The sequence below is a fragment of the Myotis yumanensis genome, unplaced genomic scaffold (genome assembly GCF_028538775.1).
Source record: "Myotis yumanensis isolate MYYU_CA2020_CCGP unplaced genomic scaffold, mMyoYum1.0.hap1 SCAF_4, whole genome shotgun sequence".
In the NCBI taxonomy this organism is placed as follows: domain Eukaryota; kingdom Metazoa; phylum Chordata; class Mammalia; order Chiroptera; family Vespertilionidae; genus Myotis; species Myotis yumanensis.
The window spans coordinates 64,642,213-64,665,070 of NW_027223755.1; the positions used below are offsets into that span (position 1 = coordinate 64,642,213).

Genomic DNA, 22,858 nt, shown 5'->3' on the forward strand with positions numbered 1-22,858 from the left:
GAGGTCAGACAGTATTAAAAGAAAATTGTCAATTTTATGTGTGCAACTTGTAAACAATAACATTAGGAGGCACTGTTCATAAAGAACACAAGAACATCTCTCAAAATGTGTGTTTTCATATATCTGATTGTGGTTTGCTAATGGAATAAGAACACTTCCCAAACCTCACAATAAGAGTACCCATTTTAAAACAAAACAGGCTTTTAAATGATTTTTTTCTGATAGCTTATCGGGTAATAGTGATCAGCTCCAGCAAATCATGAGCTTGATATGAAGAAACATTCAGAAGCCACTAGACAAGCATTATTGTAACTGAAAAGGCAGAAAAGAATTCAGTAGTTCAAATCCCTTTACTGTTTTTTAGAAACCAAAAGTAAGTCTGGCAGTTGCATAACCTAGTGATACATCGGGCTTTGAGGCAACCCCCCAAAGGTCCTGTCTGTAGCACCCATGTTTCTTTCCCTCCATCGTGCTGTCTTATTATAATTAAAATGCATGCAGATGATCAAGAATTTGGCAGAGAAAATGAGCTCTCCAAAATTGTAAATACAATTATTTCTATAGGAAAGCCAACTATTCTGTTAAAAATCCAGGCTGACTGACCTAGATCTTCACGCGGAAGGTTTGCTGAGGCACGTGCAGCCATGTAAATCTCTGCGATGTGGGTTATTTAAACAGATGGTAACTGTGACACAGTGAGCTCTACATGCAAATTGGCAGAGACCAGAACCAGAAAGGAAGCAAGCTAGAGAGGAAACATTATCTCACTGTGAACCTTGGAGCATTTTAATTAAAACACGGAACAAATTTCAGAGTGCTTGGATATACCTCTTCAGAATAGTAATGGAGTATCAGTATTGGTTGTATTGTTGCTATGATACCAATAGTTGGGCGGGCTGAGGAGTTTTTAGAATCTCCTTTAGATTTTACTAACTTTGTGGATGTGTTTGGCCCTGCCTTTTATCTGCACACAAATAAAATCTAGAAGAAGTAAGTCATGTGTGGGCAATGTCTCTGCTGTGGTGTTAACGTTGGCAAGTAAAGTTGTAGAGTTTTGTTTTGTTGTATGTTTTTATAACAGCATTCTATGGCCAAAGTGCTAGTTTGGCAAGTGTCAGCAGACTATTACAACAGAGGCATGAGCGACTTCTGGATTCATGGATCTGGAAATCTAAAAATTCCTGACATGGGCCACAATTCTGTAGTCTTTTCTGGTGGCCTACCCTAAAGCCTGCTACTCCAGTCCTGTCAATAATTTTGTAGACTCCTAGTTTTCTGTCTTAGCTTTTTTGCCTGCAACCCAGACCTGATTGATAGAGTACATATATAAAATACAGCTCTTTCCAGCTGCATTCCCCTCCCCCAAATCTGTGCTAAGTCTTTAATGAGTTCTGTTTCCATGCTGACTTGTAAAGTACACATCTTTACCTCATTCATCATTCTCTAGAAGGAAGAAGAGAATAACATTTTAGGAGAAAGGGGCTAAGCCTGTATATATATATATATATATATATATATATATATATATATATATATGGCTAAGCAACTGTCTGACCATCCAACTGTCCGACTGGCTGGTAAGTATGACGAGCACTAACCACCAGGGGACAGAAGCTCAACGCAGGAGCTGCCGAGCTGCGGTGACTTGGCAGCGGTGGTTCTCGGGTGACACACCCCGGAACCAGAGAGGAGGGAGCCTGATTCCTTGTGGGCCGCATGGTTCCACCTTCAGCCATGGGTTATGTTGTTGCTGGGGCACCATTGGCCCCAAATCTGGTTTACTGCTGAGCTGCCGTGACTGCAGATGCCCTTTGAGCTGTGGCACTGCCCCAGGTGTGGCCAGCCGGGAGGGACCACGGGAGTTTGGCTCTAGGGCGTGTCCGGCCCGTCTAACCCAGTCCTGCCCCACCAGCCACCTTCTAATTAATTTCCTTACAATGTGTATGAATCCGTGCACCGGGCCTCTAGTTCATTAAATAACTCAGAGAAACCATTTTGAAAAATGAGAAACTTATCAAAAGAGATAAGGATAAAACACTTTGAGAAGTGAAGTTCATACGGGTTTAAAGGCATGTTTACAACTTACATGCATTAAGATCGAAGATGAAAGAATGGCTGCTTCTCCCAAAGAGCTCTTATCTAAAATTGACAAGAAATTTCTTGGAATTAGGGCAATGAAGTTCAGTTTTATTGCATGTTTTCTTCATTGCATCAGAGTCAAGGGACAAAGCAAATACAGAACTGTTCGGTTTATATTACTGGACGCCTCTGATAGAAAAATGTATAATCAAGTTCATACTTGATTACTTTATCTGGCATTTAAAATACAAGTGTGGCTTAATACCTTTATTTGTTGTTGCTTTTTCATCTTTTTTTCAGTTACAGTTGACATACAATATTACATTAGTTTCAGCTGTACACCCCGGTGATTAAACATTATATAACTTACTAAGTGGTCATCCGATTAATCTTGTACCCATCTGACACCATACATAGTTATTAGAATACTATGTTCCCTATGCTGTATTTCACATCCCCATGACTATTCTGTAACAACCAATTTGTACTTCTTAACCCCCTCACCTTTTTTACCCATCCCCCCAATTCCTCTCCCATCTGGCAGCCATCAAAATGTTCTCTGTATCTGTGAGTCTGTCTCTGATCTGAGGGGGAGCTGAGGCAAGCAAACCTCAGAGGAGTTGAAGGCTTTGGTGAGCTGGTTAAATATGCCATACTCTATAAATGCCTCAAATGCAGTGGAAACTAGCAGGAAGTTCTAGTTTCTCCCCCAGCAAATTCTTGAGCTCCTGGAGAAGGCAGAGACCTCCCCATTTCTCTGTCTGTCTCTTTTTATTCCTGCCCACCTCCAGGCATGTGAGGTGGCCTGTAGAGCAAATCACAACATGCAGTAGGGTGACTGGGAGTAAGCGCTGAAACGGGACCATATGAAAGCACAGGCCTTAGTTCCCACATCCTAGCCAAGAGTGGAATTGGGCACTAAACAGTGTTGTCGTCCCACAGGTCCTGGAAGGTGAGGCGGTTGGGGGGACTCTTGGATAATTCCTTGTGGAGACCTTTCCCCTCCCCCCAAGGACAACTGGCACACAATCGCTCCCTTTAATTGTCAGCATGTTGGACAAGTTAAGTGAAGCTCATAAGACTGGAGAAGTTAGGTGAAGCCCATAAGACTTTAAAGCAGGATGCTATGCCCTGATTGTATCTCAGGAGTGTGGATTTGGTCACAGTATCTCCACATTTACCATCGGAACCGGGAGGATTGGTGGGCCATCAGCATGCACAGGCCGACCTCACTAGGCATAACCATTGTTTGTGAGTTTTAGTTTTTTTGTGTGTGTGTTTTTGTTTTTTTAAAAAATATTTTATTGATTTTTCACAGAGAGGAAGGGAGAGAGATAGAGAGCTAGAAACATCGATGAGAGAGAAACATCGATCAGCTGCCTCCTGCACACCTCCTACTGGAGATGTGCTCGCAACCAAGGTACATGCCCTTGACCGGAATCGAACCTGGCACTTTTCAGTCCGCAGGCTGACTCTCTATCCACTGAGCCAAACCGGTTCTGGCGAGTTTCAGTTTTATATCCCACATATGAGTGAACTCATATGGTTTTTAGCTTTTTCTGATTAACTTATTTGGCTTAGCATAATGTTCTCAAGGTCCATCTGTGTTTTTACAAATGGCAGTATTTCACCTTTTCATATGGCTTGAGATGTGTCTTAAGAGCACAGCTTTAGACAGATGAAGAGGGTGAGAAATGTGCTTCAGGGGCAGAGAGTGGGCACATAGCACAGAGGCAGGAGAGATGAAGATGAGACCAGAGCACAGGCCCCTCAGAGGCCTGTGAGTGAGGGGACAGGGTAGGGAAACAGAGACCCTCCATGGTCCCCTATGCCTGGCTCTCTCCCCATGTACTCTCCATGGAGAGTCCCCTACCCCCCATCCTGACTACTCTTGAAGACTCACCTTCACAATCTTTGTCCCAAATACAGTTAATATTTGATCCATATAATGGAAAGTCTTCTTTTAATATGATTTCAACACTTTTGTAATCATGAATCTGCAAATCTATTTCTTAGTAAATAGTATACAATAATCCAATTTTATAATAGTGAAACCTATTAATAATTAGAAACTATTGCCCTCCTTCAATATAATTACAAGAATGTAAATCGCTTTACATTCTTCTGGTAAATATATATTATTGCTCATTTGCCCCATAATACACATTTTACATTTCAAAAAATTGCTTTATTATTGACCAATAACTTTAATAGTGCTTTTAATTCAGAAAAGGGATAAACATCTCATCATTTTTCAGAAGGTTTTTGTATTTTGATAACTTTCAAAAGCTGTAGATAAAAATTTACAGAAGCTAATGGATTAATTAATTAGTTCTTATGAATACTATAATGATATATTCTAATATAACTTTGTTTCATTTCTGTTCTATGATTGAAAACCATTAAAATAGTGAACTAAGTACCTTGATAATATGCTTAAATTACTATTTCCATCTTCAGAATTAACAATATAAGATGAGGAAAGTTGACATTTACTAATCTGTGATATATCATTGTGTTTACAATGAACCAGAAACAACTACACACAACTGAGTGAGGTTTCTCACTTGATATTTTGATGAGGTGATATCAATTTAGATGACAAAGTGTCATTTCTGAAATGGATTTGATATAAAAAAGATATTTATGTCAAAAATGCAAGAAGACAGTACTGAATGATATGACAAATGGATAACATACATAGCTCCATACGCGATTTCTGTTTAAGACCCTTTGTTTCCTGATAAACATTTTATCTTGTTTATTGCTGGATCTGCTGGGAAATTCTTCCATACTTTATTTGAAATGAATATGCATTTGGGTGACCTTTTGGACAGAGTTCTTTAAGAAAAAAAAAACCCCTGTTAATTGAAAGGTTTTATTTCCTCCTTAAAATTGGTAAGGAAGGGAAAGGTCACTGCTTGCACATATAATCAGAAACTTTTGCTAGCATTAGCTTTTCAGTTGATTAGGGAGAGAAATAGTGAGCTACTTTAATTTAACATACTACTTGCCTTGTGCAATTTAATGACTATTGATTTGTTCAGATTAATTTGAAATATTAACATTGTGGGTGGTGAACAGAACAGGGACACCCATGTATTAAAGAGTTTTTTCTATCTGACTAGGTTAGTCTTCAGTAGGGATTCTGTTATCAGATACAATAAGGGGAAAAAGAAGGAAATTAAAATTAATTTAGCTCTATTTCTGTGCTTGGCATTGTGCTGGGCCTTTCTCAGAAGATATCTTATGTAATCCTCATGAAAACGTCGGTTTTTGAGGATGGTGATCTCCATTTTTGACATATAAAGTCTAAACCTCATTTTTATCTCTTTTCCTGTAATTCTCAAACTCACTAATTCTTTGCCCCCAAGTACAGAGGAAGACCTAAATAAATATTAGCTTGGAAAAAATGATTTTCTGTTTGGCAATGTTTAGACAAATTCTAGGATACTTTTCATTCTCAGTTTTTTCCAGTCTGCAGCCAGTGGCAGCTTCTTCTGCTAAATAATTTGGATTGCCACCTGAATGACTGCAAAGGGCTGCAATGCCATAGCCAGAATCCTTTTTGTCTACGTAAGTTACACATACTTTACTGCTTTCTCCTGGGTTTAAAGTTAGAGAGGGCTCCAAAAAGCTTATCATTTTGTTTGGCTCATTAGGCAACAATTAGATGTCATTTCTAATTAATGTAGGCAGCAGAATAGACCACTACGTTTTAGCCATTAAAGATTGCATTTTAGGCTAACTCAAATTATTTCATGGTCCTAATCAAACATTACCAATAATAAAGAGAAGTTTGGCATTCTCCCAAGGGACTTCCAATGATTTCTAATCACACCAACACCCTGGTATGTGGCCCAATACTCTGAATCCTTTTCCCAACCTCCCTTGGCCATTCCCCCTTCATAGGGATGGGGCAGGAGATATGACCAGCTCCCTAGGGAAGATAAAGCATCCGCTCAGTTTCTTTCCCGTGACCAGCCTTTTTCAGTTTCAGGTCGGGGTTCTTTGTGATCACCACTGTCCCACTTAACTGACCTCGACCATTTAGCCCCACCCCACAGGCATTTTCGCAGGGGACCCAACCTGACATTTAGAAACACGCATTGAGTTGTAACCTCCTTTCCCTTCACTTTTCCTTTGAAGATTAGGACACCGATTTGGCTTTTTCTTTGAACTCAGAGCCTCTGATAGAAGTTGAGTGATTGATCTTCCTCCAGCTCTGAGGGCTAGACCCTTAGCTCTACGTGCATGTTGAGGTAGGAGAATGAAGATGCACAGAGAAGGCTCTTATACAGTCATCTATGGCACCATGTTCAACTGGAGAGCTTTATTCTTTGTTTAAATTACTTATTTTAAAAGGCAGTTTCCTTAGGACTACATTATAGTTATATTATTACAAGAAAAAAGAGTTTGGAGCCTGTAGTGTATCTTGATCCTTTACTGGCATTGATAAATCATGGGAAAGGGGAATCTATAATTTTAATTGATATTACATTTTCAGGGATAGGAATAGTATTATTCTAATGTTTCATAGGTATTTAAACGTTCCGTTCCTTGGAAGGCTGAGTGAGAATAAAGATTAGAGCAAAAAGTGGAGACATTTTTCCTACACAGTGAAAATGGAATTGTTTTTGTAATTGCATCCTGACATGTTTTGTGGTTTGAGAATCAAGAATATTCAGGAATGTATTTTGAAATTTTTAACTGGTTTAAGTTTGTTTCCTTTGCCTTTGACTCAAAAGCAGAATGTAAGGAAATTGCTGATGAGACATTTAAAAAGAAAAAAACAACAACTCACCACAGGATAGGAAATTCTGCCAAAATGATACAAGAGCTCAGAAGTGAGGAGACCTCAGGCTTCCTTCTTTATAAACTCTGAGATCAGCAACCAGGAATAAGTGCCTATTAATGCATTTGATAAGCTAATATGCTGGGAGAATTTCTACCCAGAAGCTAGGGAGGCCTGTGAAACTGGAGGCAGACTGATGCAGTGATGTGGACATGCCAGAAAATGGACATAACACCTAAGAGTTACATTGCAGAGTGAGATGAAGCAGTTCAAGGTAGTTTCAAGTCATCCTGTGTGCTCAGGCAGATCTATTTAATGGGCTCTCCTTTCAAGGGGTATATTATTGCTAACTCTCCAAAGCCCACAATTAGTGTGAAATCATGGTAAAGCATATTGTTTTAAGAAAGAATTTGGGTCTTCATAGGGAAATAAGCAGTACTCATTGTTTCAGGCTTGATCTTTAGGAGGTGTTTTACAATATTTATTGATTAAACTTTTAAAAAATCGGTGCATTAACCAATAAGTTTTATAACACAAACTTATATATTCCTAAGTGATTTGGAGTCTATAAAGCATTTGAACTTATGTGATCCTTACAATGAGCACGAGAGGCATAGGCACTTTGAGGGTCAAGGAGATCAAATGATTTGCCTCTGGTCAGGAGTGGCTTCATGGGCCAGTGACCTGTTGTCACACAGGTGCCTGTGCTCTGAAGAGCTCGGCACTTGATTTAATGCTTTGTTATTGACATTTTGAAATTATTAATAATTTTTTAATAAGGTGCCCTGTATTGCCTGAGTGCAGAATACATTATCTTTTTCAAATAGGTCCAGAATTCTAAAACAAGTGGAGTAATACGTAAAAAAGTATTGGAAGTATTGAAAGGATATCTTATGGTAGAGTATATGAAGACAGGTTGCTGAGAAAGAAGGGCAGGTTTGTATTATATGTGGGGAGAGCTGCAGCACTGATTCATGTTAATCCCTTCAAACCCCAGCTTTTCATTATGGCAAGATGGTAATTATAAATAGTAATGGTTGGTTTATAAGTATATTAATTTATTAATTGCATTAGGAGGAAGTACATTATTTATTTACTGTACAAAATGGTTTAGTAAGTAATAGCCACAAAAAAGTGATCAAAATGTCCATATTTGAGTGTAAAATTGGTATATATATGGCTAGCTGAATTCATAACTCCTATCACCAACATTGCTGGGCAGTATCCCTGTGCCAGGCCTAGAAGTTGTCACATAGCAAAACCCCAAATATGGTTCCTGTTCTCTGGGATGAGTAAGCGAGGTTTATTGAATACTGTGTACAGAGTATAATACTCTATTGGGTTGATTGCCTTAAATAACTGTGAATAACAGTTATTTTATTTCCACCTGAACTTGATTATCTAAGGGGAAAGGAAAAGAAGACATTATTATGTTTTGGGGTGCAGGACCAACAAACTGGAAATGCCAAGTTCCGCTATCAGTCAGAAAAAAATTTAATTCAGACATCACTGTCCAAAAGAGCAGCATCACTTCTAATGATAAGATTGACTCAAACAATCTGGCATTAATGAAAGAAACATATGGTACTATTAAAGAGAGAAGTGGCTGTAGTGTTAGTGGAAACAAATACAAATATTTGAAAATAAATCCTATATAATAAAAGGCTAATATGCAAATCCGAGTGGTGGAACGACCAGTAGCTATGATGCACACTGAACACCAGGGGGCAGACGCTCAACGCAGGAGCTGGCCCCTGGTGGTCAGTGTGCTCCTATAGGGGGAGCGCCACTCAGCCAGAAGCTGGGCTCATGGCTGGCAAGCACAGCGGTGGTGGTGGGAGCCTCTCCCACCTCTGCAGCAATGCTAAGGATGTCCAACTGATCGGCCTAAGCTGTCAGTTGAACATCCCCCAAGGGCTCCCAGACTGCAAGAGGCCACGGGCCGGGTTGAGGGACCACCCCCCCCAAGTGCACAAATTTCATGCACCAGGCCTCTAGTATTACAGTAATATAGGTCACACTTGAAATCCTAAATGAATTAGAAACAATTTGAATTTATTGGTTTTATCATGACAGATACTGTTGATAAGGATGGGAAATAGTAACTAGGTGGAAGTGCCTGCATTTTTATTTTTCTTCTTTTATCACAATATTTTCCTTTTTCTTCCTTCTTTCCTTGCATCCTTCCTTCCTTTCCTCTGCCTCTCTCCATTTTTTCCTTCATCCCTTTTTTTCTTCCATTCTTTCATACAGGATTTAAGGCATTATTATGATAGAAATAATAAAGAATAGAGAGTTATTCATTCATTTTTTTAAAATTCTTTAAGTTGATATTGCAGGTCTATTATATGAAGGGCACTAGCTGGTCACAGGTTTTCATTATTAAGACACATTAGGAAGACACATACATGTAATGATATATATAATACAGAGGAGTGTGTGATGAGTTCTGTAATGGTGGGGATCTAGAAGATTAATTCATCAATTGAGGAAGTATTAAGGTTTCATGATGTTTCCAGATAGACAGCGATGAAAGACTTTGTGTCTGAATGAGAAATCCTAAAACATGGAACAGAGATTTCCATCTCAGCTCTGCCTCTTATGAATTACCTTTTTGAACAAGACATTACCTTCCCAAACTGTAGATTCTTTATCAGCGATGAATCATAATATGTACCTTGCCTCTTTGCTGGACTGTTGTGATTATCATATCAGATTATTCAATTATAAAATATTTCTTTAACTCCAACTTTATATGCCAGGCTCTGTGCTAGGCACCAGGGGACATAGATCAATAGGATCTTAATTCAAGGAGTTCACAGTCTGTCTAAAAATCTGCAGACTCTGATGCTTACAGAGGCCATGCCTGTAGTATAAGTGAGTGAAAAGACATTAAAGACCAAGGGGGCTGATGGGTTTTCTGACACACTGTAGAAAATACATCGTATCTTGATGGGGCAGCCTTTGCCGTAGACTTAGCTGGTTGTGGTATCCAGGAATGCTAATGCAATGTTTCTAGCTTTAGTGTTCTTAAAATGTGAGGTGTCTCTGTTTTTAATGTTGACATGTAATTACAAAAATTGTCTAGACATTTCGTAGGCAAAATGCACCTGTAAAGGGTGAAATCAACTTACGAGATGCCATAATCTCAATGGCATTAGCTCTGGTCTAAACAGGCATGCATGTGAATAAACCACAAAGAAGGTATTAAGCACAGATGTGGACCAAGTTAGCTTCACATGACTCCAGGATGGAATGAAAAGGATGTGGTATGTGTGCCATGGGAGGTAGCCAATAAGATGTGATGACCAAGCTGAATTTAAAGAATGACTAAAATCTTGTTAACCAGAAAATTGGAGGAGGTGATTTAAGCAGAAAGGGCAGGATGCTCAAAGACTGAGTGAATTTGGTGTTGCTATGTATCAGAGGGAGAGCCTGAGGAGGTGAGACAAAAAAAAGCGGGGGGCAAAATGGTAAACGGTCTCACATGAAAAGCTAAGGGATCTGAACCCATTCACTCTCATGGGGATAGTGACCATAGGGGAGACACATGGTCAGGTTTCTACTCTAGAAATATGGTTCTACTAGTAGAATGGAGGAGGATTGAAGGGGAGTGAGATTAGGTCTATTTAAGAGACTATGGCAGTAGGAATGGGAATTAGGAAGAGATTTAAATTGATTTGTAACTGACAAAGCATCCTATTAAAGTGTGGTACTATTTATGTTTTAATTGATACTAAAATGCAAAATCTTCCACATTTTTAACATCTCTGCAATCAGAATGCATCCTTCAGTTCATGGGATGTGGTTGTTAAATGGGGGCAGGTTTTCTTTCTTTCAGTGATCATAGCATAATGATGCCTCTTCAAATTGATGGCATCTTTGATACAGTGAAATGGAATAATAATCATGCTCTTTTAATCACTAAACTGAATTTGAAAGCAGAGAAGTGGAAGAAGTTGTACAAGTGATAATCCTACCTGCCTCTCTGGAAGGGAGCCTTTAAGACATTTCTCTGCTTTGGTGAGCAGTTGTCCCCACTTCCTAAGTACTCATTGGAGCAGGGGAGGCACCTGTGTATGCGCAGGAGATGGGAGGTGTGTGAATGGGTAGAGCTGGGAAGGGACCACAGGCCTTCTCTAAAAGACAGTTGCTATTTGTGTTGTGCCAACTGCTGCTGGACGCGGATTAAAAATTAGTGTTGCCAGATTCAAGAGATGATGGAAATATGAAATTTTTAATAAAATGTCTCAATATTTAAATGTTGGCAACACATCCAACATTTTAAATAACCCTGTACAAAACGTATCTGTGTGCTCTGTAAGCTACCAGCCTGGTTTCTCTGCTAAGCCTCTTGTTGAAGGAGTGATCATACTGATTTCTAATCCTTTCAGTTTCATAATATTAAATGCTAAATGTCGCTGAATGCCAGTGACAAGACTACATCTCATCTGGGAAGATGAAATCTCCTCCTTGTCTGTATCAGCCATCTGGTACAGCTCTCAGCCACATGAATCCTTTAGAAGCAGCTGTGGGGGTAGTCTCAAGGCCTGTGATCTAAAATGAGTTAGTTATTTTGTTCTAAAATATGTCTGTCTGATCATCTATTCAACAGGAAGTATTCTTGGGCATAGTGTTTTGAAATAATAAAATTATATCTCTAGCCTCAAAATTCCTTTCTTCTCCAGAATCAATAATAAAAGCTGTTGGTGTTTTAAAAGGGGCCTGGAATGCCAAAGGGGGATTTCTTAATTCAGCTCTTGTAGATTCATCATTTGCTTAATCGCCTGCAATCACAAACATTGTCAACATTTGCAATGTACTATTGATAAATGCATAAAACAAACATATTGTTTTTCTCTTTTGCAACATTAATGTCTGATTCAAACTCAATAAGGTGATGAAAACTAAGACTGTAAGGGAGGAGTGCTGCTCTGCCAATGATGGAATGGCAGGTACTGTCCTTGACCTTCCATATATGACTTGGACATACTGCATGAGGCAGTTGTCTTTTGTAACTGAACAATTGGCAGTATAGGGCTGTGATTCCTGGAGAAGGGAAACACAAGGTCAGTACCACATTCACCTTGGCTTTCTAACTGGGACAAGTATGGGGCTTTATGAAGCTATGCAGGAGCAGCTGGGAAGGAGCTGTGAGCTAACAAATATATCAGAGGGGAGATAGGCATATACTGTTGGAAGACCCTGGATCTATGGCCAAGGATTGAGAGACTTCACTGAGCATCTCAGATATTTAGTTGAGATGTCAGAAAGATCACTTAAGAGTGAAGATCATACGTTAGAGGAGGACCATCACATAGGACCAAGAACATAACTCAATTAGATCTGCTGTAACAATAGATAAAACCAAACTGAACATGATCAAATAGATTGGTCAACAATTTAACTGCCTGCCACTAAAAGTTAACTCTCTTTGAAAGACAATAATATAATCCAAACTCCCTAGTGTGTATCATTTTACAATTTTGATCACACAATAAAAAAAAAGGTACCAGACATTCAAAGAAGCAGGAAATTGGACCCTTAATCAAGAGGGAAAAAACAACAGTCAATAAAATTGACTTGGAGATAACCCAGATGTTGGAATGAACAGATGAAGAGTGTGAAACAAATATGGTAAATTTATTCAAGAACATGAAGCAAAATATGGGCATAGTGAGTAAACATATGGGGCATCTCAGCACAGAAATAGGAACTATAAAAAATAACCTAATGGAAATTATAGAACTGAAAAGTACTTACATGAAATTAAAAATTCATAAGCTTAAGACTGGATTGGAGGCTGCAGAAGAAAAGGTCAGTGAACTTGAGATAAATCAATAGAAATTACCTAACTTGAAGAATAGAAAGAAAAAAACTGGTAAAAATGAACAAAACCTCAAAAACTTGTGGGAAAATACCAAGTAGGCTACTCTACATATAATGTGTGTTCCAGAGGGAGAGGAAAGAAAGAACTAAACCGAAAAAAAATTTAAAGAGATAATAGGCAAACATTTCCAAAATTTGGTAAAGAATATTGCAGATCCAAGAAGCTCATTGAGCAGCAATCATAATAATTTAAAAGAAAACAAAACATCGGTATGTAGTCAAAAGACAGAAACTGAAGAGCAAGAAAACATCTTTAAAGCAACCGAAGAAGATAGGAGATATACAGGATACAATGATATGAATAACTAATAGCTCACCAGAAAAAAATGGAGGTCAGACACACTAGAATAATACCTTTAAAGTTGTGCAAAAAAAACCTGTCAGCCAGAATTCTATGCCTAGTAAAAATATGTCTCAAAACTGAGAGTAAAATAAAGACATTAAAAAATATATTCATTTTTATTGATTTCAGAGAGGAAGGGAGTGGGAGAGAGAGAGAGAAACATCAGTGATGAGAGAGAATCATTGATCAACTGCCTCCTGCACATCCCTCCACTGGGGATTGAGCCTGCAGTCCAGGTATGTGCCCTGACCGGGGATCGAACTGTGACTTCCTGGGTCATGGGTCAATGCTCAACCACTGAACCACACTGGCCAACAAATAAAGACATTTTAAAATAAATAAAACAACTCCAAGTAGGAGGATATGCTATATATATATCTCCCTGATACTGAAATAGGGTGCTTGCCCGCACCCATATGGGCAAATAAATGACCCAGAGAAGGGGAGGGTAGTTATGGACAGAGTCTGAACCCAAACTTATTAAAACTTTGAGCTGGAATGCTTCTTAAAATCTGGAGTTCAGTATCATTCCTCAACATGATATTTTTGAGATTTACTTTAAGACTGTAATATTTAACTTCCTTGGAAAACCTCCAGGTCTAATAACAACTTTTTAAATTCTAAAGGTTAGCCATTCAGTCTTCAAGTTGTAGATTGAACATGCCAAATCAGTAATTAAGTCATCTCAGCAGTTTTCCTCCAGTTCTTTATTGGCTTACGGTTCCAATTTCTTTTGTCTTTGGTGACCAAAGAACATTTTGAAACAAGCATTGAAGAGCATTGAGGAGTTACAGGCTGACAGAGCTGGAGGATGAAACAATGGAAACCTGTCGCTGGAATGGGGCAACGTGTGTGCTGACATTAAACACTTAGAGACTGACTTGTTCAGGCTCCTGTTCCTGAGTATGACTTTACTTTCACCCCCAAGAAGAAACAACTGTGAGGTTATAACCAGGCTTCTTTAATAATTCATCTAATTAAAAAATCAATGAAAAGAGTAGGCTTGTTAAACAATAGCAAGTCAATCATGTAGAAGCAATATAATGATATGTAGAATTGCACACATTATCTTTTCAGCAGATGACTGACAGTTCTTATAAATCACAGCTTTTCTTTTAAACCTTTTCATAATGAGCATTAGGAGGCTCTTTCCTGCAAGCACGTACACACATTGAAAATAAAAACATTAAACATCAAATGCAAAAACAAACAGAAAAAAAATAAATGCATTATAATGTTTAAAAATGATTAATATTTTGATATATAGTAACTATATTCTTTAACCAAGCACCTACAACATTAGAAAATGAAAACAAGATTCTTTGGGTTCAAGACCCCTCCCATTAAAAAAAAGTGAAACTCTTCAATAACATACTGCCTTGATAGCCTCAGCAAAGATAGTTTTACATGGCTATGAAGCATATCATTGCAGAAATACAGAGGGAGCAAAGAAACGGTAGTCAGCAGTGCCTCCAGACTTCAGTCTTTTAAGAGATTCTGTTTCTGAAGTTCTCTTGCATTTCCAAAGAGCAAGTTGTAGGTTTAATGAGAAGGGAATCCAAGCCTCTATTGCTTCAGCCTAAACAACCACCAGTGTCCCACTAGGTTTGCTCCCCCAATAAAATCATTCTCTGATTTATATTCTCCCTTACTGGGAGAATGCCCATGATGCTAAATTGTCTTCACATTGTGCAATCTCATTCTTATTCCCTAAAACAGCGATGTGAGTTCAGACTTCTGACTTCCTGCTTCCATTTCAAATCAGAATTGATCTCTACCCGGCCCTTTGATATCTTATCTCTCAGCTGGTGGGTAGACAGTTATAGGTCAATGTGCTTGGATTTCTTTTGTAAGAAAAAATAAAATTGAACCAATCTCTCCTTAAGACAAAGAAGGAGAGCAAAGGGGAGGATAAAGGAGTGAGACTATGAAAAAAGAAAAGAAAAAACATGTTTCATAAAAGAGATGAAGCATATTTTTATAGTTGTTCTTTAAATGTTGAGTGGGAGGAACATGTAAAGATAAACTGTAGGTTAAAAAGCCCCCTTTTTTTGTACCAAGTAGTCCTAAATGGGTAGCAAGGGACTCTATAGTTGAAATGTCTCTAGGCAAATAAATATATATGGAGCTTTTTCCATACATCCATAAGTTTGGCCAGGTATCAACATCAAGTGCTTCTTAATAGCTTAACAGGGGCTATAATGCACGTGCATATACTATCCTATATAATAAAAGCCTAATATGCAGATTGTCCCCTTGACCGGGAGTTTGACCAGCGGGTGGGGCCGGCTGGCCAACCGTGGGAAGGGAGACCCCATCTGGCAGCCAGCAGCTGTTGGGGAACCTACCCATGCATGAATTTCATGCACTGGGCCTCTAGTACACATATAAAATAGCATATACATCACATTACAGTTATCATGTACATATGATAAAGTAGGTTTGACTACTTTTTCTTCATTCTCTGATATGAAACATTTAGAGCCTTTTGCCTTTAACTTTTTAAAAAATAACCATATTAGATAAGACTAGAGCTGAAAAATGATTTTTCCAAGATTTCTGTTAAACAAAAACAATTTGAAAGTAAAAGTCAGGTTCTGATTCCCAAGGAGTATTGATTTTCTTTCTCATCAGATGATAGCAGAAAAATTTCTAGTTTCTATATTTCTTGGCCTTTTTGTTAAAGAGTATGTTAAAAATGAAGAGGCATGAGTAGTGAAGCATATTTTTTTCAGTTGAATAACTCTGACTATAATATCCTCTAATTTCTGATCTCTTTTCTTCCTTAGGATCTCAGGAAATTTTGTTTATTCTCTCTTTATATCATCTATTTTGAAGCAAGAATACAGCATTATATCAAAATGTTATTTCTATATTAAAAATGAACTGTTACTGTGCATAAAAATTTTTATCTCTCTATATAAAAGCCTAAGTGACCATTACGAGCAGACGACTGGACAACCAGGTGACCAGACAGTAGCTATGACACACACTGACCACCAGGGGGCAGACAATGCAGGAGCTGCCCTAAGCTGGCCAACCTCCTGCTGTCCCTCTTCCCGGCCGGCTGGGTGGTCAGTGCACTCCCATAGCCAACCTCCCACAGCCAGCCAACCTCCTCCAGCTGGCCAACCTCCTGTGGTTCCCTCCCCCTGATTGGGACTGGGCGAGACTGGGACTGGGTGAGACTGGGACTGGGTGAGACGGCCTCGATTGCTGGCCAGACTGAAAGACCCCACCTGTGCACGAATTTGTGCATTGGGCCTCTAGTTTTTATATAAACATACTAAATTTATATAAAATTTATATATTTCTGAAATTACATTTATACACATTATGATAATCATTTAATTTTAGCAAAAATATAAACTATATTTTGGAAAAATTACTGAAATATTATTTTACATAAATTTATATGAGCTGTTCTATTCTTTTTGTTGTTGTTAATCCTCACCTGAGGATATTTTTCCATTGATTTTTAGGGAGAGTAGAAGAGAGGGAAAGACAGAGAGAAACATCAATGTGAGAGAAACAAATCAATTGGTTGCCTCCTGTATGCATCCTTATCAGGGCTCAGGCCCAGCCGGGGAGGAGTCTGCAACCAAGGTACGTGCCTTTGAGCCGAGTCAAACCTGATATCCTTTGGTCTGCAGGCCAACACTGTCCACTGATCCAAGCTGGCTAAGGCTGTCCTATTCTTTTAACTTAATACTTCCACCCTTTATTACTTCTAAAATTTTAACTATGTGAGGTAATAGATGGTAATTAACATTATTACTATTGTGGTAATCATTTTAGAGTATTCATATATCAAGTCATTACCTTGTATACCTTAAACTTTCACAATGTTATATGTTAATTATATTGCAACTAGAGGCCCAGTGCACAAAATCGTGCACGGAGGAGTGGGGGTTGGGGGTGTCTCTCAGCCCAGCCTGCACCCTCTCGCAATCTGGGACCCCGCGGGGGATGTCTGACTGCTGCGGGATCAGGCCTAAACCAGCAGTTGGACATCCCTCTCGCAATCCGGGACCACTGGCTCCTAACCACTGGCCTGCCTGCCTGCCTGATCTCCCCTAACCACTCACCTGCCTGCCTGATCACCCCTAACCACTCTGCCTGCCTGTCTGATCACCCCAACAACTCTGTCTGCCTACCTGTCTGATCGCCCCTAACCACTCTGCCTGCCTTCCTTCCTGATCACCTCTAACTGCTCACCTGCCTGCCTGATCGCCCCTAACTGCTCGCCTGCCTACCTGATCGCCCCTAACTGCCCCTGCCTTGGCCCCCGCCACTGTGGCTTCATTCGAAGGACGTCCGGAATGATGTCCAGAAGGTTGTTCAGCTGTCCGGTCTAATTAGCATATTACGCTTTTATTATTATAGATAAAGTTGGAAAAAATTAAAAGGTCTGCAACATTAATAAATCCATTACTTAGCAAAATAAAATAGGACTTTCTTAATAGATTCCTCATGAACAAAAAATAAAAAGTTAATTCTAACATACTTGTGTCCTGAGGTCAATGAATCAAGGGTATATTTTGTTGAAAAAGTTTTCTTAAAGCTTTGCTAAGATAACAGCTTGTATACTGAAATTATTGGTAAGTTAATGTGAAGAGTCATACAGCCTATAGCCTTTTGAACATAGCTTCTTTCACTTAGGGTATTAATTTAGAGAATCACCCAAGCTGTTATGTGTATCCTCATTCATTTCTTTTTATTTCTGGGTAGTTTTTCACTATATAGATGTATCACAGATTGTCAATCCATTTCTCAGTTGAGGGATATTAGAGTTGTTTGCAGTTATGGGTGATTACTAATAAGCTGCTATAAAGATTCATGTTCAAGTTTGTGAGTGAACATAGCTTTCATCTCACTTGGGTAAATACCTGGGAGTGAGATGGATGGATCATATAGTATTCTTTTTTTTAAATCTTTATTGTTGAAAGTTTTACATAGGTCCTCATTCTTCCCCCATTAGCCTTTTCCAGCCTGCTCCCATTCCCCCCCGCCCCGCCCACCCTCACCACCCCATTGTCTGTGTCCACAGGTTATGCATATATGCATACAAGGTCATTGGTTGATCTCTTCCCACCTACCCTCCAAAAACTGCCAAGCTATTTTCCAAAGTGGCCCTATCATTTTGCACTTCCACCAGCCATGTATGAGAGTTTCATTGTTTCTGCATCCTTGCCAGCCCATGAAATTGTCTCTCTTTTTATAAGGTGTCAAATAAGTATAGTATAGTTGTATCTTATTGTGGTTTTAATTTGCATCTCCCTCATGACTAATGATCCTGAGCATCTTTCCTTGTGCTTATTTTTCATCCAGATATTTTCTTTGGTGAAGTATATGTTTAAGTATTTTGCCCATATTTTAAATGCATTGTTTGTTTTCTTATTATTGGGCTTCAAGGATTTTTATAATTCTAAATACAAGTCCTTTGTTAGGCATGTGATTTGTATATATTTTTCTCCCTGCCTGTGACTTTCAAATAAAAGTATTCTGATTTTAAATAAAGTCCTATTTGTTCTTTCATGCACTGTACTTTTGTTCTTTATAAGACAGCATTACATATTTAAGGCTACACAATTCTCCTTTGTTTTTAAAAAAAGTTTTAGAGTTCTAGGTTTTACATTTATATTTGTGATCCGTTTTAAGTACTTTTTGTATAGTATGAGGTGAATGTAAAGATTTTTTTTTGCATATGGGTATATGTCTAGTTGTCCCAGCATTATTTATAGTTGGAAGGACTGTCCTTTCTTCACTAAATTACCTTTCCACCTTTGCCAGAAACGAATGGGTCATATATATGTGTAAGATGATTTCTGTGTTCTTCCTTTCTGTTTCATTTGTCTCCATGTTTATTATTCCTTCAATACCACTCCTTTAATTACTGTAGCTTTATAGTAAATCTGGGAATCAAGTATGTGAATCCTCTAACTTTGAAGAGAATGTGTATTCTGCTGTTTTTATGTGGAATTCTCTCAAATTGCCAGTTAGGTTAATTTAGTTGAAAGTACTGTTCATGTCTTCTGCATCTTTAATGACAATTTGTCTACTTTTTTTTTTATTGATTGTTAACAGTGTGCTTTGAAGTCTCCAACTATATTAGTGGATTATTTTATTTCTCCTTTTGGTTCTATCAGTGTTTGCTTCATGAAGTTTGAAGTGCTATTGTTGGGTGTATACACAATTATAGTTGTTATGTCATCTTGGATAATTAAGTAATATCTCTATCTCCGTTCTGAAGTCTAGTTAACCTAATATTAGTATAGCTATTCCTGATTTATTTTCATAGTGTTTGCATGGCATCTCTTTCCTATCATTTTATTTTTAACCTGTTTATGACTTTCTATTTATTTCTTTATTTAAACTTTATTTTTATTGTTGACACTATTACAGATGTCTCTATCTCTCCTCTGCTCCTGTCCCCACTTCCCTCTGGCCATCACCACACTGTTTTCTGTGTCTGTGGGTTATGCATATATGTTCTTTGGCTAATCCCTTCACCTTCTTTCATCCAGTCTCCCCTATTCCTCCCCTCTGACAGCTGTCAGTCTGTTCCATGTATCTAGGACTCTGGTTCTATTTTGTTCATCAGTTTATTTTGTTCATTAGATTCTACATGGCTTCCTATACACAGCCTATAGTTTGGTTTTGATTTTTCAATCTAATCTAGCCACCTTTTTTTTTTTTTCAAATGGAAATGAAAAAAACAAGCAGGGGGTACCATTTTTTTAATTGATGTGTTTATAAGGTTTAAACTTAATGTAATTATTAGTATGAGTTAATTAAAATCCACCACATTATTAGCTTTTTTATTTTTAATCTCTTAATTAAAAATAAATAATATCATACTACTGAAATAATATTATACTACTTAAAATATAGTATAAGTACAATACTTGTATCTGTCTTGTTCTCTTGCTCTCCTATTTCTTTCCCCCATTCTTTATTTTTTATTTTATTTTTTTATCTTTCCCCCATTCTTTATGCTATTGTTGTCATGCATTTTACTATTACATATGCTGTAAACACAATGCATTGTTAATATTTTGGCTTTAGATAGTTGTCTTCTAGAGCAATTAAAAATACAATGAATTATATATTTACCCTCATTCCATTTCTAGAAAATTTTATTTCTTTATGTATATGTTATATCTTAAATGTTGAAATTTTTAAATCTATTAGCATTTACAATACCAATTCCTGACTCCTCCTGACTCTATTTAAAATGTGGAGTGTGTAGGCATCTGTTTGACTTGTATACTTCTGTTCTGCTTAAAATTTCAAAACCGTAGGACTGTATATATCATAAGAGGTCCTTCAGCTTAATCTTCAAAGTCTGACAGACTTACTTCAACTGACCTTATTTTAAGATTTATATGAAGTTCTCCTTCCTAAGTTGAGATTGAAACCTGCTTGCCAGTGAGTCTCTTTGTATCTGTCTTGTTCTCTTGCTCTCCTGTGTGGAGAGGGAGCATCGGGATCACACTGTCCTGCTTTTTAGTATTCTGTCAATAACCTGGCACCTACATGAAGTTAGGTATTGAGCCCCTTTTTACCATTTTCTTTTATAGGTAAAACAACAACAACAACAACAACAACAACAAAAAACATTCTGTACTCCTTAAACCTTTTTAAAAATATATATATTTTTATTGATTTCAGAGAGGGAGAGGGAGAGAGAAATAGAAACATCAATGATGAGAGAGAATAATTGATCAGCTGTTTCCTGGACGCCCCCCACTGGGGACTGAGCCAGCAACCCGGGCATGAGCCCTGACTGAGTATCAAACTGTGACCTCTTGGTTCATAGGTTGACGCTCAACCACTGAGCTACACCGGCTGGGTTCCTTCAAGCTTTTTTCCCCTATATATCTTTCACCATTTTAAATAGTTTTTTCTCTTGAACATTTCACAGAACTCTTTTTGTTAGGGCATGTGAAATAAGTAGTAGCAGTATTTACCAACACAAAGGAGCCAGGATCTCTGTAGGACTAACACTGGCTCTAGGAGAATGCCAGGGCACCAAGTGGTGTAAATTCTCAAAGATCTCCAGCTCCCTTGCCAAGTAGTGGAGACTGTCCTGACCCTTAGAGCCAAGGGCTGAACTTAAATCCTCTCACTGAAGCCGCCATGCCTCCCTTTACTCCAGACTCATACTTTTAGGAAAGCTCAGGGGTTCTCAAGTTGAGTGGATATGCACCCAACAAGCCATTCTCACCTGAAGGCCTAGTTTATTCCAGAGCCACTGACTGCAACAGCTGTAAACATGTTGTTATTTGTGTAGGGGTGGGGCAAAGGAAAAGAGCAGACCGGAAAACCTCGGACTTTTTTGGAGCCAACTATATTGAGTTGCAAGAGAAAAAAATACTCTCAACAGTTGGGCGGGTTCTATAGTAGAACTTACAAACAGTTGTCAACTATGAGGGTAATTGCAAGAGATACGTATTTTCAAGGTTTCCCCTTTATTCATGTCCAGAGCATAACATTTTCTTTTTGTCTCTTTCCCCCTCAAGGGGTGCTACATCCATTGTGTACAGATGCAAACAGAAGGGGACTCAGAAGCCTTATGCTCTCAAAGTGTTAAAGAAAACAGTAAGTTTATTTCGCTATCTATACTAGCATCACTAAGGGATCTGTTACCTGAAGCAGCCAAATGCCCTGATTCCAACGGCAAAGAGCCACTTTGTTGCAGTTAACTTATTTGAATTTCAATTATGAGGGTGCAACCAAATGGGTTGCTTGTTGTCTGATGCTGCTTGTGACTCTGAAAGCATCTGGATCTCAGATCGGATGTGGGGAGGAGAAGGGTGGAAAGGAAAAGCATGTAGAGCTGGCAGGGGACCCTTGCTTTGTGTATCAGTCATGATTTTAGGCATACATATAGGCCTAGATTTCAAATGTTGGGTTTGCTTCAGTGAGTTACACCTGGACAAAGGCTAATATCTCTGGTACTGAACTGGCTCATCTAAGAACGTTTGTTTCGGGGTTTCTTCTTTTTGCTCTCTACCTATAGGAGAGCTGAGGAAGCAAAAGTTACTTAGGCTCATCTCCAGTGAGTGAGAAATGCAGGTGAAAGTTCAAAATACAACTGCCAATAGGATGTAACTACTACACCGAGGGGCCCCAGAGGGCATTTGTCATTCTAATGCCCCACATACATTTTCTGTCCTTAGGTTGTTGCTCCTTATAAAACCACAAAAAGACAACATTTCCTTTTATAGCACATTCCTCTTTTCTCAAATTTTATGTCAACAAATATGTGAAATATATATACTTTGGAAACCCAGTTATAAAGTATACTGAGATGTATCATAAATTTGAAGTCAAATAATGCCAGCTTTAGGGCAATGGACTTTTTTTTTTTTCTAAAGACAGCTTAGTATCACCAGCTGTTTATGCATCGTCTGGCACAGGGAAATTTTAGAATCTCATATAATGAAGATGAGAATAATAGCACAGGGTTTTCAGTCGAGTAGAAGTAGCATAATATTGGGAAACAATCTCTGAGAATTTAAAGCCAGAGCAAACTAACAATGACAGCTTAACTGAAGTTGGTAATATTTTTAAAAATATTTTTATAGATTTCAGAGAGGAAGGGAGAGGAAGGGAGAGATAGAAACATCAGTGATGAGAGGGAATCATTGATTGGCTGCCTCCTGCATGTTGGACCAAGCTCGCGACCCAGGCATGTGCCTCTGATCAGAATCAAAACCAGGACCCTTTAGTCCGCAGGCATATGC

At 38.4% G+C, this 22,858-nt stretch overlaps 1 protein-coding gene across 1 annotated transcript in view; it reads left to right on the top strand.

Moving 5' to 3' along the window:
* The window catches only part of CAMK4 (calcium/calmodulin dependent protein kinase IV), a 153,625-nt gene that overhangs the window by 52,524 nt on the left and 78,243 nt on the right, over positions 1 to 22,858 (top strand). Inside the window, exon 3 of the mRNA XM_070412438.1 lies at positions 21,632 to 21,710. Within this exon, the coding sequence (XP_070268539.1) occupies positions 21,632 to 21,710 (79 nt within the window). The remainder of the gene's footprint in view (positions 1 to 21,631; positions 21,711 to 22,858) is intronic.